The 27,415-nt window shown below is 40.1% G+C and overlaps 1 protein-coding gene across 7 annotated transcripts in view; it reads right to left on the bottom strand.

The window, feature by feature from the left end:
• NXPE3 (neurexophilin and PC-esterase domain family member 3) overlaps nt 1-27,208 on the bottom strand; it is a 47,195-nt gene extending 19,987 nt beyond the window's left edge. Inside the window, exons 1-7 of one of the 7 annotated variants that reach the window (XM_032150274.2) lie at nt 26,821-27,150; nt 25,425-25,591; nt 24,122-24,302; nt 23,639-23,756; nt 20,727-21,014; nt 5,362-6,116; nt 221-294 (exon numbers count right to left, since the gene is read on the bottom strand). In XM_032150274.2, coding sequence (XP_032006165.1) covers nt 221-294; nt 5,362-6,116; nt 20,727-20,819 — 922 coding nt within the window. In that variant the 5' untranslated portion in view covers nt 20,820-21,014; nt 23,639-23,756; nt 24,122-24,302; nt 25,425-25,591; nt 26,821-27,150. Of the gene's footprint in view, nt 1-220; nt 295-5,361; nt 6,117-20,726; nt 21,058-23,638; nt 23,761-24,121; nt 24,303-25,424; nt 26,801-26,820 lie in introns of those variants that run through there. The other 6 variants (XM_032150275.2, XM_058437565.1, XM_032150273.2 and 3 more) reach the window with 6 other exon arrangements.
• Between the last annotated feature and the right edge of the window lie 207 nt (nt 27,209-27,415).

A 27,415-nucleotide genomic window follows, 5' to 3' on the forward strand; every position in this document is an offset into this window, starting at 1 on the left:
GTCTCAAAAAAATAAAATAAAATAACAATAAATAGCAAAACTCAGAATTACACACATAAGATCTGATTTTTTTAATCAAACAGTACTTTTAATATTTTCAATTGTGCCCAGAAGTAACTATGGCATATAAGTTTTCGCAACACAAATGAAACGACAGAGCCTCAACCCACTTAGTAAGAAAAACAACAAATCATCAAGCTTATTCTTTTTTTTTTTTTACCTTTTATTCTCCTGGGAATCACAGTTACCCAATCAGGTCCACTGGAGTTGATTGGCATTTTGATATTGACACCACTTTAAGAGGAATAAAAAAGCACAAGCTCAGGTTCAGGAACATTTATTTTCAGATATATGTCTTTATTGGCAAATGCAAAATGACTAATTTCACGGAGCCTTCTTATGATGAAATATACTTATGAATGTTAACCAACACAAACAATAAACTGGGTCTCTTGTAGTAAGCAGGTTTTATGTACATAAAAACTGAAAAGAAATTAAATTGATTTTTAAATTTCACTCCACTGTATACTGCTAAGAGTGCAAACTCCAAAATGACCAATTCTGGTTTGAATTATGTACCCCCCTTGGACTCAGAGAATGGCTCACACTGACAAGAATGTCTATTTTTTCATTACCTAGTTTTCAGGCTACAAGTATACGCTGCATTAAGTCATGTATCAGATTCCTCAGGCCTTTTCCAGATCTGAGAGGAGTCCTAGCGGGGACACTTGCCCTCCAGATACTTACTCATGCAGTATTTTGCTCATCATTACCAGGACTCTTTAGTGTCTGTTCCCCTTACTAAAACATGTACTACTCAAGGGAGGCAGCAGGGGAAAAAAATAAAATAAAACATATACTACTCGAAGACAAGGGTGGTGCCTCATTCATCCCTGTATCCTAACACAGGCCCTGGTCTAAAGTCCACGCTCAGTAAATATTTTTGGAGGGCTGCATTAAAACGTGGGGGAGGGTAGAGGTAAGGAGAAAAGCACTGGAAATCCGGGGCAACTATTCCAGAAACTGAGTCACAATAAAACTAGGCCTCTCGTACTTAGACCAAAAACAAAAAAATAAAATGTTAACTTCCCAAACTCTTGATAGGGGAATGTGCGGTCATTTTTTATTATTTCATCAATTTCAGAAAAAATTGTTTATTCAACAAATAATTCTTAAGCTTCTTAAGCCAGGTACTGTCCTAGAATCCAGGGCTACTACAGTAAGCAAAACACACAGCATCTCCCTCTTCATGGAGCTACATGGAGACAGACAAAAAACAAGTAATGAAGGAAGTGTACAGGCCTGGCCACATTACAGCATAATCGAATTTCATAGCTTAAATAAAGTGATTTTTAAGAGAGCACATATAAACTACTTTCATGAGTTTAGAGTTTTATGGTAAGAAAAAAATATACAATTTACTTGTCTATAGTTATAATAATATAATTATTATTGTACAATAATAATTTTCTTGCAAAAACAATTTCCTGTAAAAATACTTGCAGGAAAATTTCTTCTATAATTTTCCTGCCAAAATATTTAGCCTCAATCTAATCACATGGAAAGTGAAAACAATAAAGCAAATCCAAAGTAGACTGGGCATGGTGGCTCACGCCTGTAATCCCAGCACTTTGGGAGGCCAAGACGGGCAGATATCCTTGAGGCCAGGAGTTTGAGACCAGCCTGGCCAACATGGCAAAACTCCATCTCTACTAAAAATACAAAAATTAGCCAGCTATGGTGGTGCATGCCTAGCAGTCCCAGCTACTCGGGAGGGTGAGGCACAAGAATCACTTGACCCCAGGAAGTCAAGTGAGCTGAAGGTTACAGTGAGCCGAGATCACTGCACTGCACCCCAGCCTGGGTGACAGAGCAACACTCTATCTCAAAAAAAAAAAAAAAAAAGTAAAGGACATTCTACAAAACAGCAACATCAAAATTGCCAATGTCGTACAAAACAAAATAGGCTAAAGAATTCTTTTGGATTAAAGAAACAACCAAACACACTGTGTAAGCATAGATTAGATTAGTTAAAATTAAAAAGATAGCTATAGAAGTCATTATTGGGACAACTGAAGAAACTTGAATATCTAATATGAACTGCATATTAAATAATAGTACTGTAACAATGATAAATGTCCCAAATGTGATCATTATGGTTATATGTTATAGAAAGTCCATTTTCTTAGGAGAGGCATATTTATGGAGTGCAGTGCCATGATGTCTGCAACATACTCCCAGATGGTTCAGGGGAAAAAATTATACAGATACATATAAACACAGAGAAAGATAAAGCAAAATGTGGCAAAACAATAATAGTGAATCTAAGTTAAAGGTATATGAGTTCATTGTTATTATTCCTGCAATGTTTCTAAAGATTCAATTTTTTAAATACAAAGTTAGAAAGAAAAAAGTAGCAATCATGCTAAAATAAAACGGAAATGTTGTAGGTGATAAGCCCATTCTTTCAAAAGGCCTTCCCTTCTATTAATAGGATCTTTAAGGAAACCCCTGTTGTCCTTTCCAAAAGTAACACTTTTATTCCCTTATAGATAAAGAACAAAGATGACATATTTTAATTGTTCAATTGTCATTTAGGGAACCAAATACCAAGGCTAAGCTTCTTAATTTTTTCTGGTTTAAGTAAGGTTATGAGTTACCAAGGAAGAGAAGTAAAAAAGGTTATCAGCTCAACATACTTGGGCCATGAGCTCAAAACAGTACACCCAAAGATCCCCCCAAAAATCAATTTCAATCTTTTTCTTTTCCTTTTCAGATGGCCTTATGCAATATTTCAGAACTTTAACAGAATAAACGATGGAAAATGAAAATCAATTATGAGGACTGTGTCAAATGTTTGCTTTCCAAAAACTTACACCACCTCAAACATTGTTTTCTCAGCAAACTTCCAGGTAAATAAAATTCTGCAATTATTCTACAACAATGTACCATCAACCAGCCTCACCCAGGACATGCAAGCAAGGGCAGGGACAAACACATTATTTTATCCTTGTCGGTTCACGGGTGTTTTTTTGTTTTTAATGGTAGAATTTACAGTCAGAAATACTTTTAAGTTTTACACTAATTTAGTTCTCTAAACTTTCTCTATTTTCCACATGGAATTTGAGTAAATTACTATGCTTCTTCCTCTTTGCTAGGCCACTAAGTAGACTGACAACATAACTCTATAGGGCAATTATAGTTAACAATCATTTACTATATATTTCAAAAACAATTATGACAGTGGAACTGGAATGTTCCCAACACAAAGAAATGATAAATGCTTCAGGCAAGGGATACTCCAATTACCCTGATTTGGTCATTACATATTATATGCTTGTATCAAAATATCACATCTACCTCAAAAATATGTGCAACTAGGATGTATTCATAATCACTTAAAAATCTAAAAACACAACTCTAACGGGGTATAGTGGCTCATATCTGTAATTCCAGCCCTTTGGGAGGACAAAGCAGGAGGACTACTTGAGCCCAGGGGTTCAAGACCAGCCTGGGCAACATAGTGAAACCACATTTCTACAAAACATACAAAAATTAGCTGGGTGTAGTGGTGCACACCTGTAATCTGAACTACTCAGGAAGCTGAGGTGGGAGAATCCCTCGAACCCAGGACGTTGAGGCTGCAGCGAGCTGCAATCAAGCCACTGCACTCCAGCCTGGATGACAAAGTGAGACCCTGTTGCAAAACAAACCAACCAACCCTCTAAAATAGGGTAACTGAGTAGTCTTCATATATAGGCAAGAAAGTACACAGAAATAAAATAATCTGCTCAGTCACTAATAAATAGCTTGTCTGAAACCTGAACCCAGGAATAAAATGAAAAATTTTGTTTTGGTTTTGTTTTGGAGTTGTGAAATTTAATTTTGTTTTCATTTTGTACTGAGCCATAGAAAATACTAGTCTTCTCAGCAGTACAGTAAACACTCTACATTGAGTAGTGCTCCCTCTGCTGGCCTTCTAAAAGTATGGCATGAATCCACTACATCATGTACATAAGAATGACCAAAAGCTGACTTCAGGGTGGGAAACCGAAGGGTTTTATTTTAGGAGCTCCTACAAACCGCATACTTTATGGTAGCAACTTTTCTCCCATACAGTAATGAGTGGACATAAAGTATGAAATTTTTTAGGGTGCCCAGATATCCTTAACAAAAATACCTCCCTTTTATGCAACAAAAAAATTCTATCAAGGAATGTTTAAAAACAATATATTTCACTAAAAAGTAAAAAACATGTATATATTCTTTCAAACAATTGCACTTTTTTGTTGAGACAGGGTCTCACTCTGTTGTCCAGGCTGTAGTGCAATTGTGATCACAGCTCACTGCAACCTCAAACTCCTGGGCTCCAGCCTTCCTCCAACCTCAGCCTCCCACCCACCTCAGCCTCCCAAAGTGCTGCTGGGATTACAGTCATGAGCCACCACGCTTGGCCAGAATGGTACTTTTTAACCATGTAGCTTTTATAATTTTTTATTTCTTAGTGATGTTATGGAATGTTGAAGAAAACATAAATTTTAATTCATACTGGTTCCATATTCCTTTCTGCACATTATTCCATGTATTCATCAGCATGTTGAAAATATTTTATGCTTACATTTGAAATAGAAATTTGAACACAATACTGCAATCATTTCAACAACTATTTAGCTTAAAAAATATAGTTTTCTGTGGTATTCCTGACTTCCTATGCTTATTAAGTCAACCCAGCAATGTTGCCATATTCATAGTTTTTAATCAGTAGGTTCAAATGATTTTAAAAACTGTTATGTTTTTTTTTTAAGTTTCAGTTCATTTGATACAAAGATAAAATACCAGCCTGACTACTAGCCCTACCAGCCCTGTTCTTGGGTTATTTTTTTTCTTTACATAAAATAGATGGAGTCTTGCTATGTTGCCCAGGCTGGTCTCAAACTCCTGGGCTCAAGCGATCCTCCCATTTCAGCCTCCCAAAGTGCTGGGATTATAAGCATGAGTCACCACCACACCAGGCCCTTGGATAACTTCTATCTGTTCTGTGAATAAGGGATTTTACTTACACAGCTACTGTGTAAACATGCTATGTGGTTCTAAAGGAAAACACCGATATGAGGGTAAAGAACAAAAATTCAAGGGTAAAAGGTCTTTAATTTGGACTTAGATAAACACAAAGCTTCACTTTAAAAACACTAATGAAAAATACAAATCTATGGGTTTTTTTCTTATTCACTACCTCTTCTGAATTGGGCCAAATTGAGAGAGAGGTAAGAAACACATACCAATACCAGAAAGTCTCCTAAATAGGACAAGGACAGCAGAAAAGAACTCTTCAAATTATCCCCAAGAAAAAGCAGTACATACCTCTGGAAGAAAGCACTCTCTGCAGCAGTTAGGAGACCCTTCAGGTATCCACCTTTGAAATGGGTAATTCTGCTGCTGCAAGGGAGCTTCTTTGGTTTGAAGCAGAACCAGGGCTCCCCATTGTAGAGGTCTGTAAAGTTACACAGGGGCAGATTCCCAGGAAGACACACGTTGCACTCAGTAGTTTCAGAAAATCTTCCTGAACGGAAGAGACTCTTGAAATAGACCCTGTCTGGTTTATCTTCCTGTAAGCGCTGAAGAACTCTGATCCCTTCACTGGGGTGGACCAGAGATACGGACACTTTAACTTTGCCTGGCCATAGCAAAGTAAAGAAAACCTTGTAAAACCCATTCTGGTAATCCACCACCCTGCCCACAGCCCCGGCCTGCAGCTTGGGGGAGTGAATTCTGGCCTGCAGGTAGTCTCCACCATACTTCTTGGGCTTTCTTTGAAAATCCTGTACATGAACCAGCACCTCCAGCTGGCTTCCCACCTTAAAGAAGGCAGCAGAGTTCAAGATGACAAAGTAGCTGGAAGAAGGGTCAGTGCTCTTCACAAAAGGGACTGGGCCCACATCAGGAACCTGCCAGTGCAAGGCAGCCAGCAAGGAGTTCTCCTCCATGCGCTCCTGGCTGGACAGGGTCTGCTGATCATAGCCACAGTAGGGATTTCGGCTAATTCCTGTCACCTGGGAGGAAACAAACTGTCCACTGCTGTCGATGAATGTGGCTGAAACAGTCTCATGGTCCAAGTACTGAAGAAGAAGACACAAACAACAGAAATTACCACTATAACAGGTTTCTGTATTTTCGGCATAAATTCAGAGGGCTCCCCACACTTCTGTGAGTTTTAGCTCCAGGAGCTCAATCAGATTCTCACAGTGAATATCAAAGAAAAATCTCCTTTGGCTTCCGGGAAGGGAAAGGGAAAAGGACCCATTTTGAAGTATGCAGAGCACTGTGTCGTTCTTAACAAAGCTGTCGCTCAAGAGAAATGACTTTATCAGAACCTAGCCTATTGGAGTTTTATCAGAGCCTAACCAACCTGAGAGAAGGCAAATATCCAACTCCAGCCCACTCGAGCCACCCAGTCCAACCTAAGATGGAGAAACACCAAAAAAAAAGTAAAGGAATGGAGAAAGATATACCATGCTAACACTAATCCAAAGAAACCAGTAGTAGCTATATTAATTTCAGACAGCAGATTTCAAAGCAAGGAAAGTTAGCAAAGATAAAGAGGGTCATTACATAATTAATAAAGGAGTCAATTCTCCAAAAAAAAAACAACCCTTAACATGTATGTACCTAACCAATGGGTATCAAAACATGTGAGGCAAAAACTAATGGAGAAATAGATGAATCTACATTATAGTCTGAGACTTCAACACTCCTCTATCAGAAATACACAGATCTAGTAGGCAGAAAATCGGTTAAGGACATAGTTGAATTCAACAGCACTATCAATAAACTGGATATAGTTGACATCTGTAAACTACTTCATATCAAGCTCACATGGAACATTCACCAAAACGGACCACATTCTGGGCCATAAAATGCACCTTAAAAATTTTTTTAAATAAAAATCATACAGTGTCTTCTCTTAAGCCATAATGAAATTAAACTAGAAATCAATAATAGAGAGCTGGAAAAATCCCAAAATGGTATACAAATGGGTAACATACAAAATCTCATGAGAAATTTAAAAATATGTTAACTAGGTGAAGGTGAAAATATAATTTATTAAACACTATAGGATGAAGCAAGAGAAGTGCTTAGAGGGAAATTCACAGTACTATACATAGTTCAGGAAAGAAAAATGACCTAAAATCAATAATCTAACCTTACATCTTAGCAAACTAGAAAAAGAAGAGCAAACAATATCGAAAATAAGCAGAAGAAAAATAATAAATACGATAGCAGAAATCAATGAACTTGAAAACAGGAAATCAATAAAGAAAAATCAATGAAACCCAAAGCTGGTTTTTTAAAAGATTGATAAAATTGATAAGCCTCTAGCCAGGCTAAGAAAAAAAGAAGGAGGACACAAATTATTAATATCAGAAATGAAAGAGAGACCACACTACAGATCCCATGGACATTAAAAGAATAAAGGAACATTATGAACAATTCTATGCCCATAAATTTGATAACCCAGATGAAATGGACCAATTCCTTGAAGGACACAATCCATAAAAAATGCACCTAATGATGCAAAAGTACATTATAACTAGTGGAAATCAAATATAAAAGAACGAAGTAGGCCAGATGCGGTGGCTCACACCTGTAATCCCAGCACTTTGGGAGGCCGAGGCAGATGGATCACGAGGTCAGGAGTTCAAGACCAGCCTGGCCAACATGCTGAAACCCCATCTCTACTAAAAATACAAAGATTAGCAGAGCATGGTGGCAGGCGCCTGTAATCCCAGCTACTCAGAAGGCTGAGGCAGAGAACTGCTTGAACCCGGGAGGCAGAGGTTGCAGTGAGCCAAGATTATGCCACTGCACTCCAGGCTGGGCGACAGAATGAGACTCTGTCTCAAAAAATAATAATAAATAAAAAGTAAGAATGAGTAGTGCTTTCTTCATCACTTAGAGCAGGAAGTTAAGATATCGTATGCTGTTGGGGAAATAAAAGGTCTAGATACATTATTTAATGTTATATAGAGAAATAAAATTAATTTTACAAATTGTGGAAGGAGAATGAAGTAAGCAGAGGCCTTATCTTTCATTATGTTAACAGTAGTAGATCGGGTGCAGTGGCTCATGCCTGTAATTCCAACACTTTGGGAGGCTGAGGCAGAAGAACTGCTTGAGGCCAGGGGTTCAAGACCAGCCTGGGCAACATAGCAAGACCCCATCTCTACAAGAATTTTTTTTTTAAAGTTAGCCAAGCGTGGTGGCACATGCCTGTAGTCCTAGCTACACAAAAGGCTGAGCTGGGAGGATCACTGAACCCAGGAGCTCCAGGTTGTAGTGAGCTATGATCACACCATATCATACCATGGAATTCCAGCCTGAGCAACAGAGCAAGACCTTGTCTCTAACAAATAAATAAACATAAATTAAAACTAGGCTGGGCACAGTGGCTCACGCCTGTAATCCCAGCATTTTGGGAGGCAGAAGTGGGCAGATTGGGATCACTTGAGCTCAAGAGTTCAAGACTAGTCTGGGCAACATGGTGAAACCCTGTCTCTACTAAAAATACAGAAATTTAGCTGGGTATGGTGGTGCACACCTGTAATCTCAGCTACTCAGGAGGCTGAAGCACAAGAATTGCTTGAGCCCAGGAGTTAGAGGTTACAGAGAACAATGACTGTGCCACTGCACTCTAGACTGGGCAACAGAGTGAGACCCTGTGCTTAAAAAAATGAAAAAGAAAAAAACAGAAGTAGCAGAAACAGCCAACATTTATTGTGAGCACTTATGTGCTGGATACTCTTGTAAACAGTTTACATGAATCTTTAAATTCAATGTTCAAATTATCACATGTGGTAAGTCCTGTTATTATGTCCATTTTATAGACAAGGAAACTGAGGCAAAGAATAGCATAATAATTTGCTCAAGGCCATGTAGGTTAGAAGTAGCAGAGGATTAGAAGCCAAGCTGTCTGAATTGAGACCTGTGTTCTTAACCACCCATGATACACTGCCTCATATGAACAAGTCAGGAGATACCTCGTAAAGTCAGGAGATACCTCGTAAAGTTACAAGTATGTAATGTATAATTAGTGCTAACTACCCAAATAATTAAAAATAAGCAACTACATTCACTCAGAGTAACGAATGGGGAGGGGATCCAGCTGTGTACTTAATACCATTCTCCATTCTTTGAAATTTCCATCCATTCCATCAATTACTTTATTAGTAAACAGGATACAGGAACAAATGAGCAGGAAAAAAGTTATATACCTAACCTGAGGCATATAACTACTCTACTATGATGTAGAAAACTACATCTTACATTATGCAATTAGTTAAACTGCAGGGGAATAAACAACAACAAAGCAAAACCAAAAATCTCCTCAATAGCCATAGCATTTCCTTGTTTCTAGTAAAACACTTAAACAAGGCCTCAGGATCCCCACCTGTAACAAACCACTTCAAAATCCTACATAAGGTAAAAATAATCTCAAGATACAAGAATGTTTAATGCTCTTCTTAGATTCTGTATTTTTCCCCTCTGATTTTATACTAACATACACACATTTTCATTTTAAAGAATCTCATTTAGGAGGCTTCATTTTGAAGGGGTATATGGCAGTATTTGTTCATTTAAAAAATGGCATGGGGAAAACAAAACTGACTTTGAAAAAATTCCCTTTATTACCTTACTGATTACCTTTCAGGAAATGTTCCAGCCGCCCTCTCCTTTTTAGTTGTTGTAAGTCTGTGACACACTATTAAGGACCAAATCATGCACCATGTGCTTACAGCATAGCTCCTCTTCCTAACCTTTTCCTCTCTTCCTCACCCGACTGATACATGCAACCCAATCCAGAAATCACCGCACATTTGGTGGTAATTCCCCTGAATTTTACTTGCAAATGACAAAAATGCAAAAATGTCAATTTGCTTAATTTTCCTAAAGACAAGGGCAACTTCACGCCCGCCATCTTTTTAGGTTTAGAGCTAAGAGGAAGTACCAAACAGATGGCTCACTCCTCAAGCCATCATAACCTATGGGCTGGAGTGAACATGGTGATTGCCTGTCCCACATCCATTTCACTCCTGGCCTACTGACCCACAGCAATGCTGTTTGCTGACCTGTCAGCCCAGGGGTGGGCCTAACTGATGGAGGGATAGTCCCAGGTAAATGGCTGGTTCAGGAATAGGCATGTGACCCAATTCTGGACTATGAGAACCAGAAGAGGTTGCTGGAGGCTTATGCTTGCATGCAGCCAAATCCAGGCACCACTAATTCCCCTTGGTAACAGCTATTTGAATTTTACTTGCAAATGAAAAACCACAGTATCTTGAGATCATTTCAAGAGAACAACTGTTTCTTCAGGTGGGTATGTACAAGAAAGCAAAAACGCCATTGCTCTGGTAGCCATCCTACAATCAACCATGAAGGAGGATGCCATAGATAAAAGGTAACACACAAAAGAAGGCACAGTTAAGAGGCTTACAGATAAACAGAGGCTGATTCCCAAAAGAACTATGCCCAACCTACCTACTGACTTCTATTCAAATGAGTAATATATATTACCATTAGCTTGAATCAGGCATCTGTACTTGAAGCCCAAAGCCCTAATACACAGGTGTTATAATACATATCTAAAATATCAATGAATAAGGCAAAAGAAAAAAAATACAGAACTTGGTCAATGACAGCTTATCGGAGAAATAAAAGACTGCAATTCTCCCTCCAATCTTTTGCTAGATATTGCTACAAATACCCCCTTCTCATATTATGGGCTGCTTTTTTTTTTTTTTTTTTTTAAGATAAGTGTCACTTTGTTGCCCAGGCTGAAGTGCAGTGGTGCAATCTCAGCTCAGTGCAACCTCTGACACCCACATTCAAGTGATTCTCATGTCTCAGCCTCCCGAGTAGCTAGGATTATAGGCACCCGCTACTACGCCCAGCTTTTTTGTATTTTTAGTAGTGATGGGGGTTTCGCCATGTTGGCCAGGCTGGTCTCAAACTCCTGACCTCAGATGATCCGCCCACCTGGGCCTCCCAATGTGCTAGGAATCCAGGCATGAGCCATTGTGCCCAGCTTATGTAATATTTTTAATTAAAACTGAGTCTGCTTTTTAGAAACTGATAAGATACTCCAATCATAAGAGCACAGTGAGTGTCAGAAGCATAGTATGGACAGGGATTAGGGAGTGAGAGACTGCCAAATTTCAGAGCCAGAGCCTTTTCCCCATTTACTCCAAGCTTCCTTATCAATTATCATCACAGTAATAAGCAGCTTAAAACTCATGACAACAGTATCATGCTGGACAAGATGACCTCTTCAGACAGGTGAAAATGCTTATAGCTCACTCCACTAAAAGACGCATCTGATTTTCAATATCACAACTGTTTATTCAATATTAATACCTGCTTTCTCCATTCAGTAGAGAAGAGTTAGTTCGTTCAAATAATTAGAGCCTTTAGCTGGCATTAAGTATGGAAGTTTCCAAGAACTAAAGTAGAACAAAAGAATAATTTTCTAACATTCCTTCCTGTTATAATATTACTGATGTGGGACTGTGGCATACCCTCTCAAGTCTCTCTGTCTCTCCCTTTACCTTCCTCCTTCTCTACCCAAGACCTATGCAACTATCTTTTTTTGTCTATTATAATACTTCGTGTGTTGAATATGATAAAATTAACACACACATTCACAAAACCAATGCAGGTAAGTGCCATGCACACTTAAGGTCTTGAAATTTATTGTCCCTCTGTCATCCTACTCCATCTAGAAATCCATTATTTCGAACTCCATCTAGAAAACCATTATTTCAAACCCCTGTACACAAACCTCCTGGGCTCTACCCTCCTTCTACCTTCCATCTTCTTCACAGCCACAAACTCCCTGAATGTCCTACTCTCTGAGCAAATGTATCTGCATTGCCAACCATCAGGATATCTTTCCCTCTTAGGTCAGAGGAAGGAACACAGCTCCTCCTATATAGTTAATAAAATAACAAAGAATACTCACAATATACTCATGCTCCTTATCCTATAAAAGGTTATATGCTCCATCTGTGCTCTAGATCACATCCTCTCCTCCCCCTCTTCAGCTTCTCTATAATCTCTTTCCCCACAAATTCAAGTCCCTCAAACTTCCACTTCCAGCGAAGATAGAGAAACAGTAATGCAATTTAGCCTCCCACATGAAACAACTGAAAAAAAAAAAGGCAAAATACATGAAACAATGGTTTTCCAGACACTAGGCATCAAAAAATAAAACACAGTGATGCCTGAGAGACAGTTAACGAAGTGAGCCCAAGGACTGTCCTTGGCTTAGTGTCTTGAGAGAGTTTCCAGGCTGCAGCACAGGAAGAGGAGCCCCAGTGGAGCATGGCAAAGCACCCAAGGCAAGGAGATGAGGCTGAGAGTCTTAAAGACCATGGTGATTATAATTCACAGGAAAGCAGAACAACTGTGAAGAAAAGTAACTCAGGAGATCTACAGACAGTCCCACTCAAGTATTCAACAAAGCGATGGTAAGCATATGTGTATAAGGAAACTATTGGAGGCTGGGGAAAGAACTACCTGAAAGCAAAAATAAAAATAAAAATAAAAACAATAACCTGAGTTTATACAGGAATAGTACTTCCTACAAGCCAGAATGGAAAAGCACAGATAAAAAACAAAAAAAACAAAAAAAACAAAAAAAAAACAACAACAACAACAAAAAAACCTTGTCAATTAATACAAAAAAAAAGGCAGAAAAAAAGGAAGAAGTGAATAAAGAAGAGGTGGGACAAATATAAAACAAACAGCAAAATGGTAGATGTAACCATAATGCTTTCAAAAAATATGTTAAATGTAAACAAGCTAAGCACCCCAACTGAAAGGCAGAGATTGTCAGATTAAATAAAAAACAAGATCCAATTACATACTAGCTAGAAGAAACCTGTTTTAAATATAAAAACACCACATACAACATCATATAAATGAGCAAAAGCTGGAAGCATTCCCCACGAAAACCAGCACAAGAAGAGGATGTCACCTCTCACCACTTATATTCAACATTGGAAATCCTAGCCAGAGGATCAGGCAAAAGAAAGAAATAAAGGGCATCCAAATAGGAAGAGAGGAAATCAAACTATCTCTGTTTGCAGACGACATGATTCTATAACTAGAAAAACCCATAACCTCAGCCCAAAAGCTCCTCCAGTTAATAAACAACTTCAGAAAGTTTCAGAATACAAAAACAATGTACAAAAATCACCAGCATTCCTATACATCAATAACAGCCAAACTGACAGCCAAATCAGAAAGGCAATCCCATTCACAGTTGCCACAAAAAGAACAAAATACTCATGAATACAGCTAACAAGGGAGGTGAAAGAGCTCTAAAATGAGAATTACAAAACACAACTCAAATAAATCAGAGAAGACACAAACGGAAGAACATTCCATGCTCATTAATAAGAAGAATCAATATAATTAAAATGGCTATACTGCCCAAAGCAATTTACAGATTCAATGCTATTCCTATGAAACTACCAATAACATTCTTCACAAAACCAGAAAAAACTATTTTAAAATTCGTATGGAACCAAAAAGAGCCCAAATAGCCAAGGCAATCCTAAGCAAAAAGAACAAAGCTGGAGTCATCATGTTATCTGACTTCAAACTATACTACAAGGCTACAGTAATCAAAACAGAATAGTATTGGTACAAAAGCAGGCACAGAGACCAGCAAAACAGAATAGAGAATCCAGAAACAAGGCCACACATTTATGACCAATCTGATCTTCAACAAAGCTGACAAAAACAAGCAATGAGGAAAAGACTCCTTATTCAATAAACGGTGCTGGAATAACTGGCTAGCAATATGCAAAAAATTGAAACTGGACCCCTTCCTTACACTACATACAAAAATCAACTCAAGGTGGATTAAAGATTTAAATGTAAAATCCAAAACTGTAAAAACCCTGGAAGACAACCTAGGCAATACCATGCCAGACATAGGAATGGGCAAAGATTTCATGACAAAAACACCAAAAGCAATTGCAACAAAAGCAGAAATTGACAACTGGGATCTAATTAAACTTTAAGAGCTTTGGCCACAGCAAAAGATACTATCAACAGAGTAAACACACAACCTGCAGAATGGTAGAAAATATTTGCAAACTATGCATCTGAAAAAGGTCTAATATCCAGTATCTATAAGGAACTTAAACAAATTTACAAGAGAGAAACAACCCCACTAAAAGACGGGCAAAGGACATGAACAGAAACTTCTCAAAAGAAGACACACATGCGGCCAAAGAGCTCGATATCACTGATCATTAGAGAAATGCAAATCAAAACCACAGCGAGATCTCACACCAGTCAGAATAGCTATTATTAGTCAAAAAATAACAGATGCTGGCAACATTGAAGAGGAAAGGGAACACTTATACAGTGTTGGTGTGAGTGTAAATTAGTTCAACAATTGTGGAAAGCATTATGGCAATTCCTCAAAGACCTAAAAGCAGAACTACCATTCCACCCGGCAATCTTATTACAGAGTATATACCTAGAGGAATAGAAATCATTCTACCATAAAGACACATGCATGCAAATGTTCACTGCAGCACTATTCACAATAGCAGAGACATGGAATCAACCTAAACGCCCATCAATAACAGACTGGATAAGGCCGGGTGCAGTGGCTCACACCTGTAATCTCAGCACTTTGGGAGGCTGAGGGAGGCAGATCACGAGATCACGAGTTCGAGATCAGCCTGGCCGACATAGTGAAACCATGTCTCTACTAAAAATACAAAAACTAGCCAGGTGTGGTGGCGGGCACCTGTAATCCCAGTTACTCGGGAGGCTGAGGCAGGAGAATAACTTGAACCCGGGAGGCGGAGGTTGCAGTGAGCAGAGATCGCGCCATTGCACTCCAGCCCAGGTGACAGTGCAAGACTCTGACCCAAAAATAAATAAATAAATAACAGATTGGATAAAGAAAATCTTATGTTCCATAAAAAATATAAGAAAATACAAGAAAATCTTATATTACAGATACAGCATAGAATACTATGCAGCCATAAGAACAAACGAGATCGTATCTTTTGTGGGAACATGGATGGAGCTGTAGGCTGTTATCCTTAGCAAACTAACACAGGAACAGAAAACCAAATACGGCATGTACTCACTTGTAAGCGGGAACTAAATGATAAGAACTTATGAACACAAAGAAGGAAACAATAGACACTGGGATTTACTTGAGCGGGGAGAGTGGGAGGAGAGAGAGGAGCAGAGAGGGTACTGGGCTTAATAATTGGGTGATGAAATAATATGTACACAAACCCCCATGACATATGCTTTCCTATGTAATAAACCTTCACATGTACCCCCAAACCTAAAATAAAAGTTTAAAAAAAATACAATTCAATAAATAAATATAAAAACACAAATAGGTTTAAAAAATAATAACTGGCTGGGTGTGGTGACTCACACCTGCAGTCCCAGCACTTTGGAAGGCCAAGGCAGCCGGATCACTTGAGCCCAGGAGTGCAAGACCAGCCTGAGCAATGTGGCAAAACCCCGTATCTAAAAAGAAAATACAAAAAATTAGCCAGACGTGGTGGTGCACAGCCGTTGTGCCAGCTACTCAGAAGGCTGAGAGGAAAGGATCACTTGAGCCCGGGAGACAGAGGTTGTGGTGAGCCACGGTTGTGCCACTGCACTCCAGCCTGGGCAACAGAGCATGACCCTGTCTCAAAAAAATAAAAAATAATAAAATTATGGAAAAAGATATACTTGCTAACAGCAAAGGAAAGCTAGAGTGGTTATATAATATCATATAGAGTACATTTTGGAGCAAAGAATTTTACCAAGCATGAAGAAGGCCAACTCATGATGATAAAGCAACTAAATTCAAGAGGACACAATTCTAAACATTAATGTACCTAAGAACAGAATTTCACAACACATGAAGTGAAAACTGACAGAAATGCAAGGTGAAATAGACAAACTCACAATTATAGTGAGAGATTTCAATATTCTCCTTTCAATAACTGATAGAGCATGTAGACAGAAAATAGTAAGGACATACAGAAGACGACCAACACCATGAACCATGTTGATCTAACTGACATTTATAGAATACTCCACGCAATAAAAGCAGAATGCATTCCTTTCCAGTACACATAGAATACATACCAAAATAAACCATATTTTGTGCCATAAACAAATCTCAATAATGTTTTAAAAGAATTCAAGTCATACAAAGTATGCTCTCAGGGGAATTAAATGAGGAATCAATAACAGAAAGGTATTTGCAAAATATCCAAATATTTGAAAGTTCAATAACACTTCTAAATAATATATGGGGCTGGATGCAGTGGCTCACACCTGTAATCACAGCACTTTGGGAGGCTTAGGCAGGAGGATCGCTTGAGTCCAGAAGTTTGAAAATAGCCTGGACAACATAGTGAGACCCCATCTCCGCAAAAACTTAAAAAGTTAGCTGGGCATGATTGCAGACACCTGTAGTCCCAGTTACTTGGGAAGGGGAGGTGGGAGGATCACTTGAGCCCAAAGGTTGTGGCTGCAGTGAGCCATTAGCATGCCGCTGCACTCCAGCCTAGGTGACAGAGTGAAAACTTGTCACAAAAAAAACCTAAATAACACATGGGTTAAAGAAAAGAAAAAAGGAAATTAGAATGTAGTTCAGCTGAATGAAAATGAAAATGAGAACAATATCTAAATGTGTGGTATACATTAGAGCGGTATATAGAAATAAATTTTTCATTATTTTTATTTTTATTTTTTTAGAGACAGGGTCTCACCCAGTTGCCCAAGCTGAAGTGCAGTGGACATGATCACAGCTCACCATAAAGTCAAACTCTTGGGCTCAAGGGATTCTCCCGTTGCAGCTTCCCAAGTAGCTAGGACAACAGGTGCACACCACTACGCTCAGCTAATTTTTCAAAATTTTTTGTAGAGATGGGGTCTCACTATGTTGCCCAGGCTGGTCTCAAACTTCTGGCCTCAGGTGATCCTCCCATCTCAGCCTCCCAAAGTGCTGGAATTACAGGCCTAAGCCACCACACCCAGCCTTGTAGAAGAAAATTTATAGCATTAAACATTTAATTAGAAAAGAAAGATCTCAAAACAATGACTTAGCTACCACTTTAAGAAACTAGGAAGCGACAATTAAATCCAAAGTAAACAGAAGAAGGGAAATAATAAAAGATCAGAATGGAAATTGATCAAACAAAAAAACAGAAAAAATACAGAAAATGAAATCAAAAGCTGGTTCTTCAAAAAGATCAGTAGAACACAAATCTTTGGTCAGAGTGATCAGGAGTAATAAGATAAACACAATTCTACAGATATTAAAAAGATAAAAGGGGTTTTGGAAATCTATTTCAAGACAATGTAAATAAGACTTAATGCTACTGAGGCCAGGCATGGTGGCTCATGCTTGTAATCCTAGCACTTTGGGAGGATGAGGTGGGTGGATCGCCTGAGGTCAGGAGTTCAAGACCAGCCTGGCCAACATGGCAAAACCCCATCTCTACTAAAAATACAAAAATTAGCTGGGCATGGTGGCAGACGCCTGTAATCCCAGCTACTCGGGAGGCTGAAGCAAGAGAATCACTTGAACCTGGCAGGAGGAGGTTGCAGTGAGCTGAGATCACGCCACTGCACCCCAACCTGGGCAACAGAGCAAGACTCCGTCTCAAAAAAAAAGACTTAATGCTACTGACCTGTACACCTAAAAATAACTAAGATACCAAATTTTATGTGTTTTTATCACAATTTTTTTAAAGGATAACAAAGTAGATCAAAGACCTAAACAGAAGAGCTAAAACTATAAAACTCTTAGAAGAAAACACAGAGGAAAGGTCTCACAACATTGAATTTGGTGATGATTTCTTGGATATGACACCAAATACACAGGCAACAAAAGTCAAAACAGATAAACTGGACTACATCCAAAGTAAAAATTTTTATGTATCAGAGGACAAAATCAGAGTGAAAAAGCAACCTGTGGAATGGGAGAAAATATTTGCAAATCATATGCCTGATAAGGAGTGAATATCCAGAACATATAAAGAACTCCTACAACTCAACAACAAAAAACAAACAAACAACTCCATTAAACAATGAGTACGAGAATTGGATATTTATCCAAAAGCACATGATAGAAAGATGCTCAACATCATTAATAATTATGGCAATGCAAATTAAAACTACTGTTACACATTACCTCACATCCACAAAGAAGGCTACTATCAAAAAAAAAAAACAAAATAACAAGTACTAGCAAGGATGCAAAGAAATTGGAACCCTTGTGTACTGTTGAGGAGGATAAAAAATGATGCAGCTATTATGGAAAACAATATGGTGGTTCCTCAAAAAATTAAAATTACCATATAATCCAGCAATTCCAATTGCGGGTACCTATTCCAAAGAATTAAAAGCAGAGTCTTGAAGAAATACTTGTTACCCATTACAGCCAAAAGGTAGAAACAACCCAAATGTCAGATGAATGGATAAACAAAATGTGGTATGTATGTACATGCTGTAGCATGTATCAGAATTTCCTTCCTTTTTAAGGTTGAATAATATTCCTCCGTCTATGTGTAGACAGAGAAGTATTACTCAGCCTTAAAAAGAAAAGAAATTCTGATACATGCTACACGAGTGAACCTTAGGGACATTATGCTAACAGAAATAAGCCAATCACACAAAGACAAATACCAGGCCAGGCTTCATGGCTCACACCTGTGATCCCAGCACTTTGGAAGGCCAAGGTGGGAGGATCGCTTGAGGTCAGGAGTTCAAGACCAGCCTGGTCAAATGGCATAACCCCATCTCTACTAAAAATACAAAAATTAGCTAAGCGTGGTGGCACACGCCTGTAATCCCAGCTACTCGGAAGGCTGAGGCATGAGAATCGCTTGAACCCAGGAGGCAGAGGTTGCAGTGAGCCAAGATCATGCCATCGCACTCCAGCCTGGGCAACAGAGCGAGACTCTGTCTCAAACAAACAAGCAAACAAAAAAAGGACAAATATCATATGATTCCACTGGTATAAGGTACTTAGAGTTGTCAAGTTCATAGAGACACAAAGTAGAAGAGTGAATGCCAGGGGCAGGGGATAGGTAGGAATGGGTAATCATTGTTTTTTGGGTTTTTGTTTTTGGTTTTTTTTTTTTTGAGACAGTCTCCCTCTGTAGCCCAAGCTGGAGTGTAGTGGCATGATCTCGGCTCACAGCAACCTCTGCCTCCCAGGTCCAAGTGAGTCTCATGCTTCAGCCTCCCAAATAGCTGGGATTACAGGCGTGCACTGCCACGCTCAGCTAATTTTTGTATTTTTAGTAGAGACGGGGTTTCACCACATTGACCAGGCTGGTCTTGAACTCCTGACCTCAAAGGATCCTCCCATCTCAGCCTCCCAAAGTGCTGGGATTACAGGCGTGAGCCACTGCGTCTGACCTAGGTAATCACTGTTTAATGGGTAAAGAGCTGCAGTTTGGGAAGATGAAAATGTTCTAGACATAGATGGTGGTGGTGATTGCACAACAATGTGAATGTACTTAATGCTACTCAATTGTACGCTTAAAAATGGTTAAAATGACAAATTCTATGTTATGCTATTTACCACAAAAAATACTTTAAAAAAAAGAGGAGTTTCTAAAATATCTAGACACATCATCAACAGTTTCCAGGTAAAAGGAACTATCAGTGTAGGATTGGTAGTATCTTACATAGTAAAACATGCAAGAACAGTTTAAGCAAAGAAAAAGAAGAAATACCTAGCTTTTATGCCTTAAGCCTATTTCTAATAGGAAATCTTTAACAGAATCTTTAACAGAATTACTTCACATTCTCCAAAGTACCAAACAAATTTTACTTATAGCGCACAGAAAAAGATCTGTAGGACCTTAGTGTGCCCATTTCACAGAGAGATTAGGTGTTCAGCTAAAAACCACAAAGTTGATTCCAGCAGGAGAAATTTTTTTTAAAAGCCTATGGCTTAGCTTTTAGAGCATCTTATGCCAATAAAACCCAATAAGAAAAGAAATGCCATAATTAAGTTGGATATGTAATCTGAGAAGTACCACAAGCCAACAAAACAAAAGGACAGCATCCTTTATACAGAAACTCCACCATAAATTTTGATTATATGAGTTCATGTTGGGGCTGGGAACAGGGAAGAAGGAACACTACTAAGTACCTTCTTAGTGACAGGCCCTTGTGAGGGGTTCGATAAGACATGGTCCCTGAGTACCATCTAGTAATCTGCAACACAGACTCATCTACTCCCTCCCTTGAAATACTCCTTCAGCTTTTTTCCATGGGTTGACTGAAAGGTCCCCTCCTTGAAGAGGTTTTTCCTTCATCACTCTAAAGCTATCCTAGAATAGCTCCCTTTCCTTATTGCACTTTTCACAATCTCCAATTATCATTACTATTATTATGTGATTATGATTACTACTACTTTTCTTCCATGCACACTCATAATGTGAGTGCTAGAAAGAAAGGCCCCTAAGTGAAGAAATGTCTTCACTGTATCCTCAGTGACTAGCACAGTATATAACCATTGTGAGCACGCAAATACTTACCGAATAAATGAAAACAAGAACTGTGACTATGATAAGCTTCCAATAACCAACGTTTTCCCAGGCTAGTTAGCCCCAAATCCCCAGACTTGGCTCCCTTAGTTATGAGGGATTATACTGGGTACTCACCTCTACCTGAGTAACATTGATGACCAGCACCACCACCATCAACACTGCAAGCAGACAGCAGAAAAGCCGTAGTTTGAAGAAATTGGTCCACATTGTCTGGCTGTGTCTTGCTCACCCATGGCCGACACCATGCTACCTTCACTCTTTAAAATTCCATGTCTTTGTTTTTCTGAGCTGCAGATGAGCTTTCAGTTTCATTTGCTTCTATCCTGCTAGTACCCTTAAGAGCTCTTATGTAGAGGAGAGACTGCAGTTGATTCAAGAAGCACATTTTTCTTCAAAGAACTCCTTCAAAGAGGAGAGATGAGAGAACATCACCAATTGCAATGGCCTAGGGTGGGATGAGAGGAAAAACATCACATTTCCTCTTCCTTAACCTTATCTAAGGCCCAAAGTCACAAGGAGAAAGCAAAGAGCCAGAGCACAGTAATGTCTTTTCATTTCCAGACAATCTCCTCAAAGTTTCCTTTCCCGGTGTCAGGCTTCTGTGTAAATACAATATTTCCCCTATTGCCTATTTAGGTTTTAACTTTTAAGAAAGCAAGGAAGTATGTCTTCAAACTCAGAAATTGTGAAATAAAAGTACCTGTTAAATTTCTACAGAGACCTCAGTCAATAAAATCACTTCCCTTTCCCTTCCCTTTAAGTTATGTAACACTGCTACATTAATTACACTTAAAGAACATGAAGAGGAAACTGTTTTCATGAAGAGCTCTGGGATACTGTGCAAAGCATCCTGACATTCTCTGGCAAACAAGAAGTGCTACCCCTCTCATACAGAGGTATGGCAGGAGGCACCACATACTCTTTAGGTTTCCAGCTCTCCCCACATTTGTGGTCCTGATGCTCCCTCAGCTAAGTAGTAAGGCACAGGGAGACACATACCTGCCTGGAAGATGTGGGAGAGGAAAGTCAAGCTTGAAAAATGGGTAACAGGATCCCAAAATCCTTCATCACACCTGCTAGAGCCAGAGGACTTCAGAGTCAGCCATGCCTAACTGTTCTCCCACGTAATAAATTCAAATGCTCTTTCCACTTGCCATTTTGATACAGGTAAACAGAAAATGTCCTAGTATTCTATCCCCAGGGAGACTTTCCATGAAGGGCAGGACACAGAAATAAAGGTAGAAAGGGTACAAAATCATGGTGCAGAGTATCTCAGAATAGCTCAGCTGCATCAACTCTCCCCTCCACTTTGTGTTGGACCTGGCAAGCCCCCATTCTCTCACTCCTCTGCCTCACCTGTCTGAACCAGTCCCAACCATAATGACAATGCCAATCAGCTTCACAAAGGAGACAAGGGTGAGCCATTCCAGCAAGCTCTCCATCCTCAGAGTTCCCATAGCACTTATTATTTTCACTTCTCCGCTGATCTCTATTTGTGTTTTTTTCCCTCACGCTCCCTCTATTTGTATGTCTTATCTCTCAAACTAGATTATACCAATTATGACTATATTTTTTTAAAAAACCATATATCAGAGAAAAGCAACTTAATGATACTGCATCATACTTTTCTGATTTGCTCAAGGTACTTAGTTCTTTACATGGTACACAATGATTCAACAATCTATGCAACAAATAATTATGGAGGCCTATGCTGTACCACATACTGTACTAAGTGCCAGAAATTCCCCTTGAAAAGCTTACACTCATATTAGACAAGATGTCAGTCCCTTCTTAAGGAGAAATAAATCCACCAGTCCTGGCCACCTCCACAGGGATGCCAGGAACTGTGAATGACTGTGCGTCTCCATTTCCTGACACCTCCTCCCTCCAATATCCAGGCACTCATCCACCTTAAACTGTCTATAACTTCTTGGAAGAAACTGGCTATAAAATAGAGGATAACTCTGTCATCAGGGTCCCAACTGTTCTGCCATTGAAATCCTTCTCAAAAAGTTGTCCGTAAAAAAAAAAAATAAATAAGGTTTCCATGATGGCCAGAGAGGGAAAAGACCAAAGATGGTAGTCCACAGGAATTTAGTTGCACCATAGGCAGGTGTGGTCATGCGTTGTGTGGACACTAGCCATTTAAAGGACATCAGTGTGGTTCAGCCAGGCAGCAGCAGCACACAGCTGTCCGTGATGCAGAAAGAAGGCAAGAGCAGGAGACTCTAAAGCAAAAGAACTACAGGACTAGAGGCAGCAATGCAAGAAGCCCCTCCCAGCTAGAGGCTTCTACTGACAATAATTTAGGAGGATCATGCCAGGAAAGACCTGACTTTGTGCTATAAGTAGAGCACTGACATTTGAGAGACCCATTTGTACACCTAAATAGACATTGCGTGAGGCACACTAGACAGACCTCTCTTTGAAAAGATATATATACCAGGCCGGGTGCGGTGGCTCATGCCTGTAATCCCAGCACTTTGGGAGGCCAAGGCAGGCAGATCACAAGGTCAGATCGGGACCATCCTGGCTAACATGGTGAAACCCCGTCTCTACTAAAAATACAAAAAATTAGCCGGGCATGGTGGCGGGTGCCTGTAGTCCCAGCTACTCAGGAGGCTGAGGCAGGAGAACAGCGTGAACCTGGGAGGCGGAGCTTGCAGTGAGCCGAGATCACACCACCGCACTCCAGCCTGGGTGACAGAGTGAGACTCCATCTCAAAAAAAAAGAAAAGATATATACTAAAATTTTAATAGTTGTCACCTCTGGGCAGTTTTTGTTTTCTCCTTTATCTGTATGTCCTAATTTTTCACCAGGAAATAAAAATCACAAATACAAAGAATAAAGCTGGGCCAGGCATGGTGGCTCACGCCAATAATCCCAACACTTTGGGAGGCCAAGGCAGGCGGTTTGCTTGAGACCAGGAGTTTGAGACTAGCTGAAGCAAGATAATGAGACCCTCAACTCCACAAAAAAAAAAAAAAAAATTTTTTTTTAATTAGCTGGGCAAGGTAGTACATACCTATAGTCCCAGTTACTCAGAAGGCTGGGGTAGGAGAATTGCTTGAGCCTGGGAGGTCGAGGCTGCAGTGAACCATGATCACACCAATGTACTCTGGCCTGGGCAACAGAGCAGGACTCTGTCTCAAAAAAAATAAAATAAAATAAAGAATAAAACCAATTTCTAAAAGTAAAAATTAAAGATGAGACACAGCAGAAACAAAGCATTAAATCATATCTGTGAAATCAATTCAACTTAAACTGAAAGATTTTTAAGTAAAAGAAGAAAACTATTTCACGGCATGAGGTAACTGTAGTGTAAAAAAAAACTGTAACAGGTTTCTGGTATTTTCCTATAAACATAAAACCTATGCATTAACAGGAAAGCTATTTGCAAGGAGCCTTAAAATCAAGTAAGAACAACAGTGTTGGCACGGAATGAGTCTAGAAAAAAGTTCCTCAGATTAACCAAAAAAATAAAAATATATAATTCAATGTAATTTACCTTTTTTGGAAGTTTTCCAAGAAGAGATGCTTACTGGAACTAGAAATTAGAAGTTACGTCTAACTTTCCTTCCAGCACGAAATTCTGAACTCAGGCAATTTTGACCAGAGGTCCTCATTTTTTTCATGCCACATTTGAAGCACACATAAATGCTTTTTACATTTTTATACAATTCTTCTTGCTGAAACAAAAATATGCATATGACATAAAGGTTAAAGATACTGAAAATGAAGTAAAGAAAAACATTAGAAATGAAGAGTACAATTTTACAGGAAGAGAGTTATACATGATATAGTGGGAGGAGTGGGCACAGGAACGTGTCCTTTTCCTTACTAATAAAAAACAGCAATTTAAATAGTCTATTAAATACATGAACTTCAACCTGGCAAATAACTCTCAGACCTTGGCTGAAGGTCAAAACTTTATAAACAGCAATATAAGTGGAAAAAATACAAACCAAAGATAAAAGCTCCAAATGTTATTTTTCTTAAAAACTATTATAATTATGTACTTCAATGATCCAATGATCTTGTTTCCCCTACAGAAAAAAGGGGTATCTGTACAGATCTAAAAGTTATTATTCAAGGAATCTAAACTTGAGTGATCCTGTTTTCAAATGTCAGACCACCACTTACTTATGCTTTATTTTTATAATATGTGCAAAGAACAAGCAAAAAGTTAAATGCATGCTCTGCCTTACATGTGGAACCCAGTATTTGTTGGAAGTGTTCTGCCAAATTTTTATTAAGCCTACTTCCATATCCAAGACTCATATTGGCCAGTCTAACTTCTTTATGGCCTGTGACAACAACCCCAGACCGCCATTAGGGTTCCTACCCCCATCTCACAAGAGAATTACAAAGTAGTCGCTTACATCATTTGGAATTAAAATTGTCAGTAACACAAATGAAATTCCTGAGTTCAATATTAAACAAAGAAAATCAGACAGCAACCCTATCCTCTGGGGAGCTAATGTTCTCAGGCAACCATTCCACAAAGATAATATATTATAGGACAACTGCACAGAAACTGTCCAGTTTCTGAGGCAGTCCCTATCCTAAATACTCTGACCTGTTAGCCACATAAATGTTAACTGTACTAGTCACAGCAAGTGTCTGGAACTTTAGTTCAGAATATATAGTTCAGAACAATAGTAAGAGACAAAAGCACAGATTTACATGGAAAATATCTACACTTAAATGCATACATTTCAAACTTTGCAAAGAGTAGCTGTATCTCATAGGATGCTGAGTAAGACCTTGAAACAGGGCAGGATCTACAGAATGAAGAACTGGAGACTCACCCAGGACCCCAACAATGATGGATTAACCAAATAGGGTCAATCCTTGAAAAAAGATGAAGCAGGGGCAGTAGTCTGCAGGACTTGTTTCCACAGATTCCATTTCTCCTTCATGTCCCGCAGCCTCACATGCCCAAAGTGCTGATTCATCTGGACCTTCCCTTGCCCTTCTTCCAAAGCAGGGCCCCATGTATTCATGGAGGTTACATAGCAAGTGGAGAAGTAATAAAATCAGTTATATAAGTCACACTGTACTAAGTGCTATTTTTTAAATACTGAACACATTGATAGGTTGTGGTCCTCAACCCTGCATGAACATTAATAACCATCGTGGAAGCTTTTTAAAATACAAACAACTGGGCCCCACTCAACCAATTAAATCAGAATCTGTAGGAATAGGCCCAAGAAGCAGCTTTTTTTAAAAAGATCCCTAGATGATTACAACATACAGCCAAGTGGGAGAACCACTAGTATAGAGTGACCAGGGACTGTTATTCGTTTCAGTTGGTAAAAGGATGGCCTTTTCAAAATGATGTTTGGATTGTAACTTCAATTGTCGTAGCTGTATCTCATACAGGGACAACCCAATTCCAGGCAATGGGGACGGCTAACCCCACTTCAGTGATTTATCCCTTCGTTTCCTTTTTCGGTAACAAATAACAGCACTCTATCGGTCCCAAAGAGATTGTGAGGATAACAGACATGAAAAAAAAAAATACTAAACAAAGTCAAAGAAAAGCAGAACCCAAACACTACGGAGAAACAGTATGCTGCTGCCTCCAAACAATTATCAGGGTCTGGGAGTCCTGCCAGTTTCAAATACATCCTGATGTTCCAAATGATAATTAACCACAGTGAGGGGGGGGGGGGCCACCAGAGCAGTGTGATTCTTTATCTTTAGGAAATGTGGCAACAATCCCCCTTTAATGTAAATAATGAAAAGCAAAGAAAATTTACAATTTTGCACAAATGTTGCATAAATCTTGCCTCGGAACCCCTCTTATTACCGCCCTAGTGGCCTTTGATCAGGCAGAAATGGGCAACAGGCCAGGGTCTCCATATCACACCTTGTAAAGTTACACTCGTTTCTCCCCATACGACCTGAATCTGATGTCCCTAAACGGCAGCTCAGTAAGGCCAGAACAGTCCACCGTGTGACAGCAGCGCCAGCCAAGAGGCAGCTGGTGCCCAGAAGCAGCGATGAGCCGAGAGACATGAGATGGGCAGGGAGACGTCGCCAAGTGCTCCGCACCGCGTTAGTGAAGGTGCCTGGGGCACAGAAGTCTTTCGCTGTGGCGTGTAGGTCCGAACCGCACCGAGCTGTGGCGTTGCCGCAAGTCGAGGAAACTGAGGATGGAGATGTGCGCTCCCGGCCCCGCCCCGCCCCGCCGGTACTAACCTCGGCTCCGGCTTCTCAGCTGCGACGCTGTGGCAACCCAGGGCTCCAATTCTGCCTATGCCTTCGACCCAGGCCTCCCATCCCTGGCCCCTGTGCCCCTAGCCACGACCCCGGAGGCTGCACCCCTCAGCACGGGGCTAGGGACTAGAGAGCAGATGCGCGCGGAGGGAGGGGCTTCGCAGTCAAGGAGCGCGCTAGACGAGCCGAGCAATGGGTCGCTCCGCCCGCAGCGGCTCCTCCCCACGTCAGCACACAGACCACATGCCGCACTCACCTCCCGGACCCGCCCGCCCTTCGCTCTCCGGGAGCCAGGGATCCTGACGCCCCGGTCGGTCGCCGCTGCGCCAGGCCGCTAGCCCCCCTCTTCCTCACCCGGCGACGTCTCCTCACCCGGCGACGTCTCCTCACCTCCGACCCCCGGCTACGATTGGTGGAGCTTCGGCGGGGGCGGGGCGAGGGCGTTGACTGACAGCAGCACGCGCCGTGCGGAACCCACGGGCCTGGAAGCGAAGTTGGCACCCTGGCGCTCCACGCCGCCTAGCTCCTGCTCGCGACGCGACACTGCAGCTGTCGCCCCGCGGCCCGAGGTCTCGCC

This window comes from Hylobates moloch, unplaced genomic scaffold (assembly GCF_009828535.3).
Source record: "Hylobates moloch isolate HMO894 unplaced genomic scaffold, HMol_V3 SCAFFOLD_4, whole genome shotgun sequence".
NCBI lineage: Eukaryota > Metazoa > Chordata > Mammalia > Primates > Hylobatidae > Hylobates > Hylobates moloch.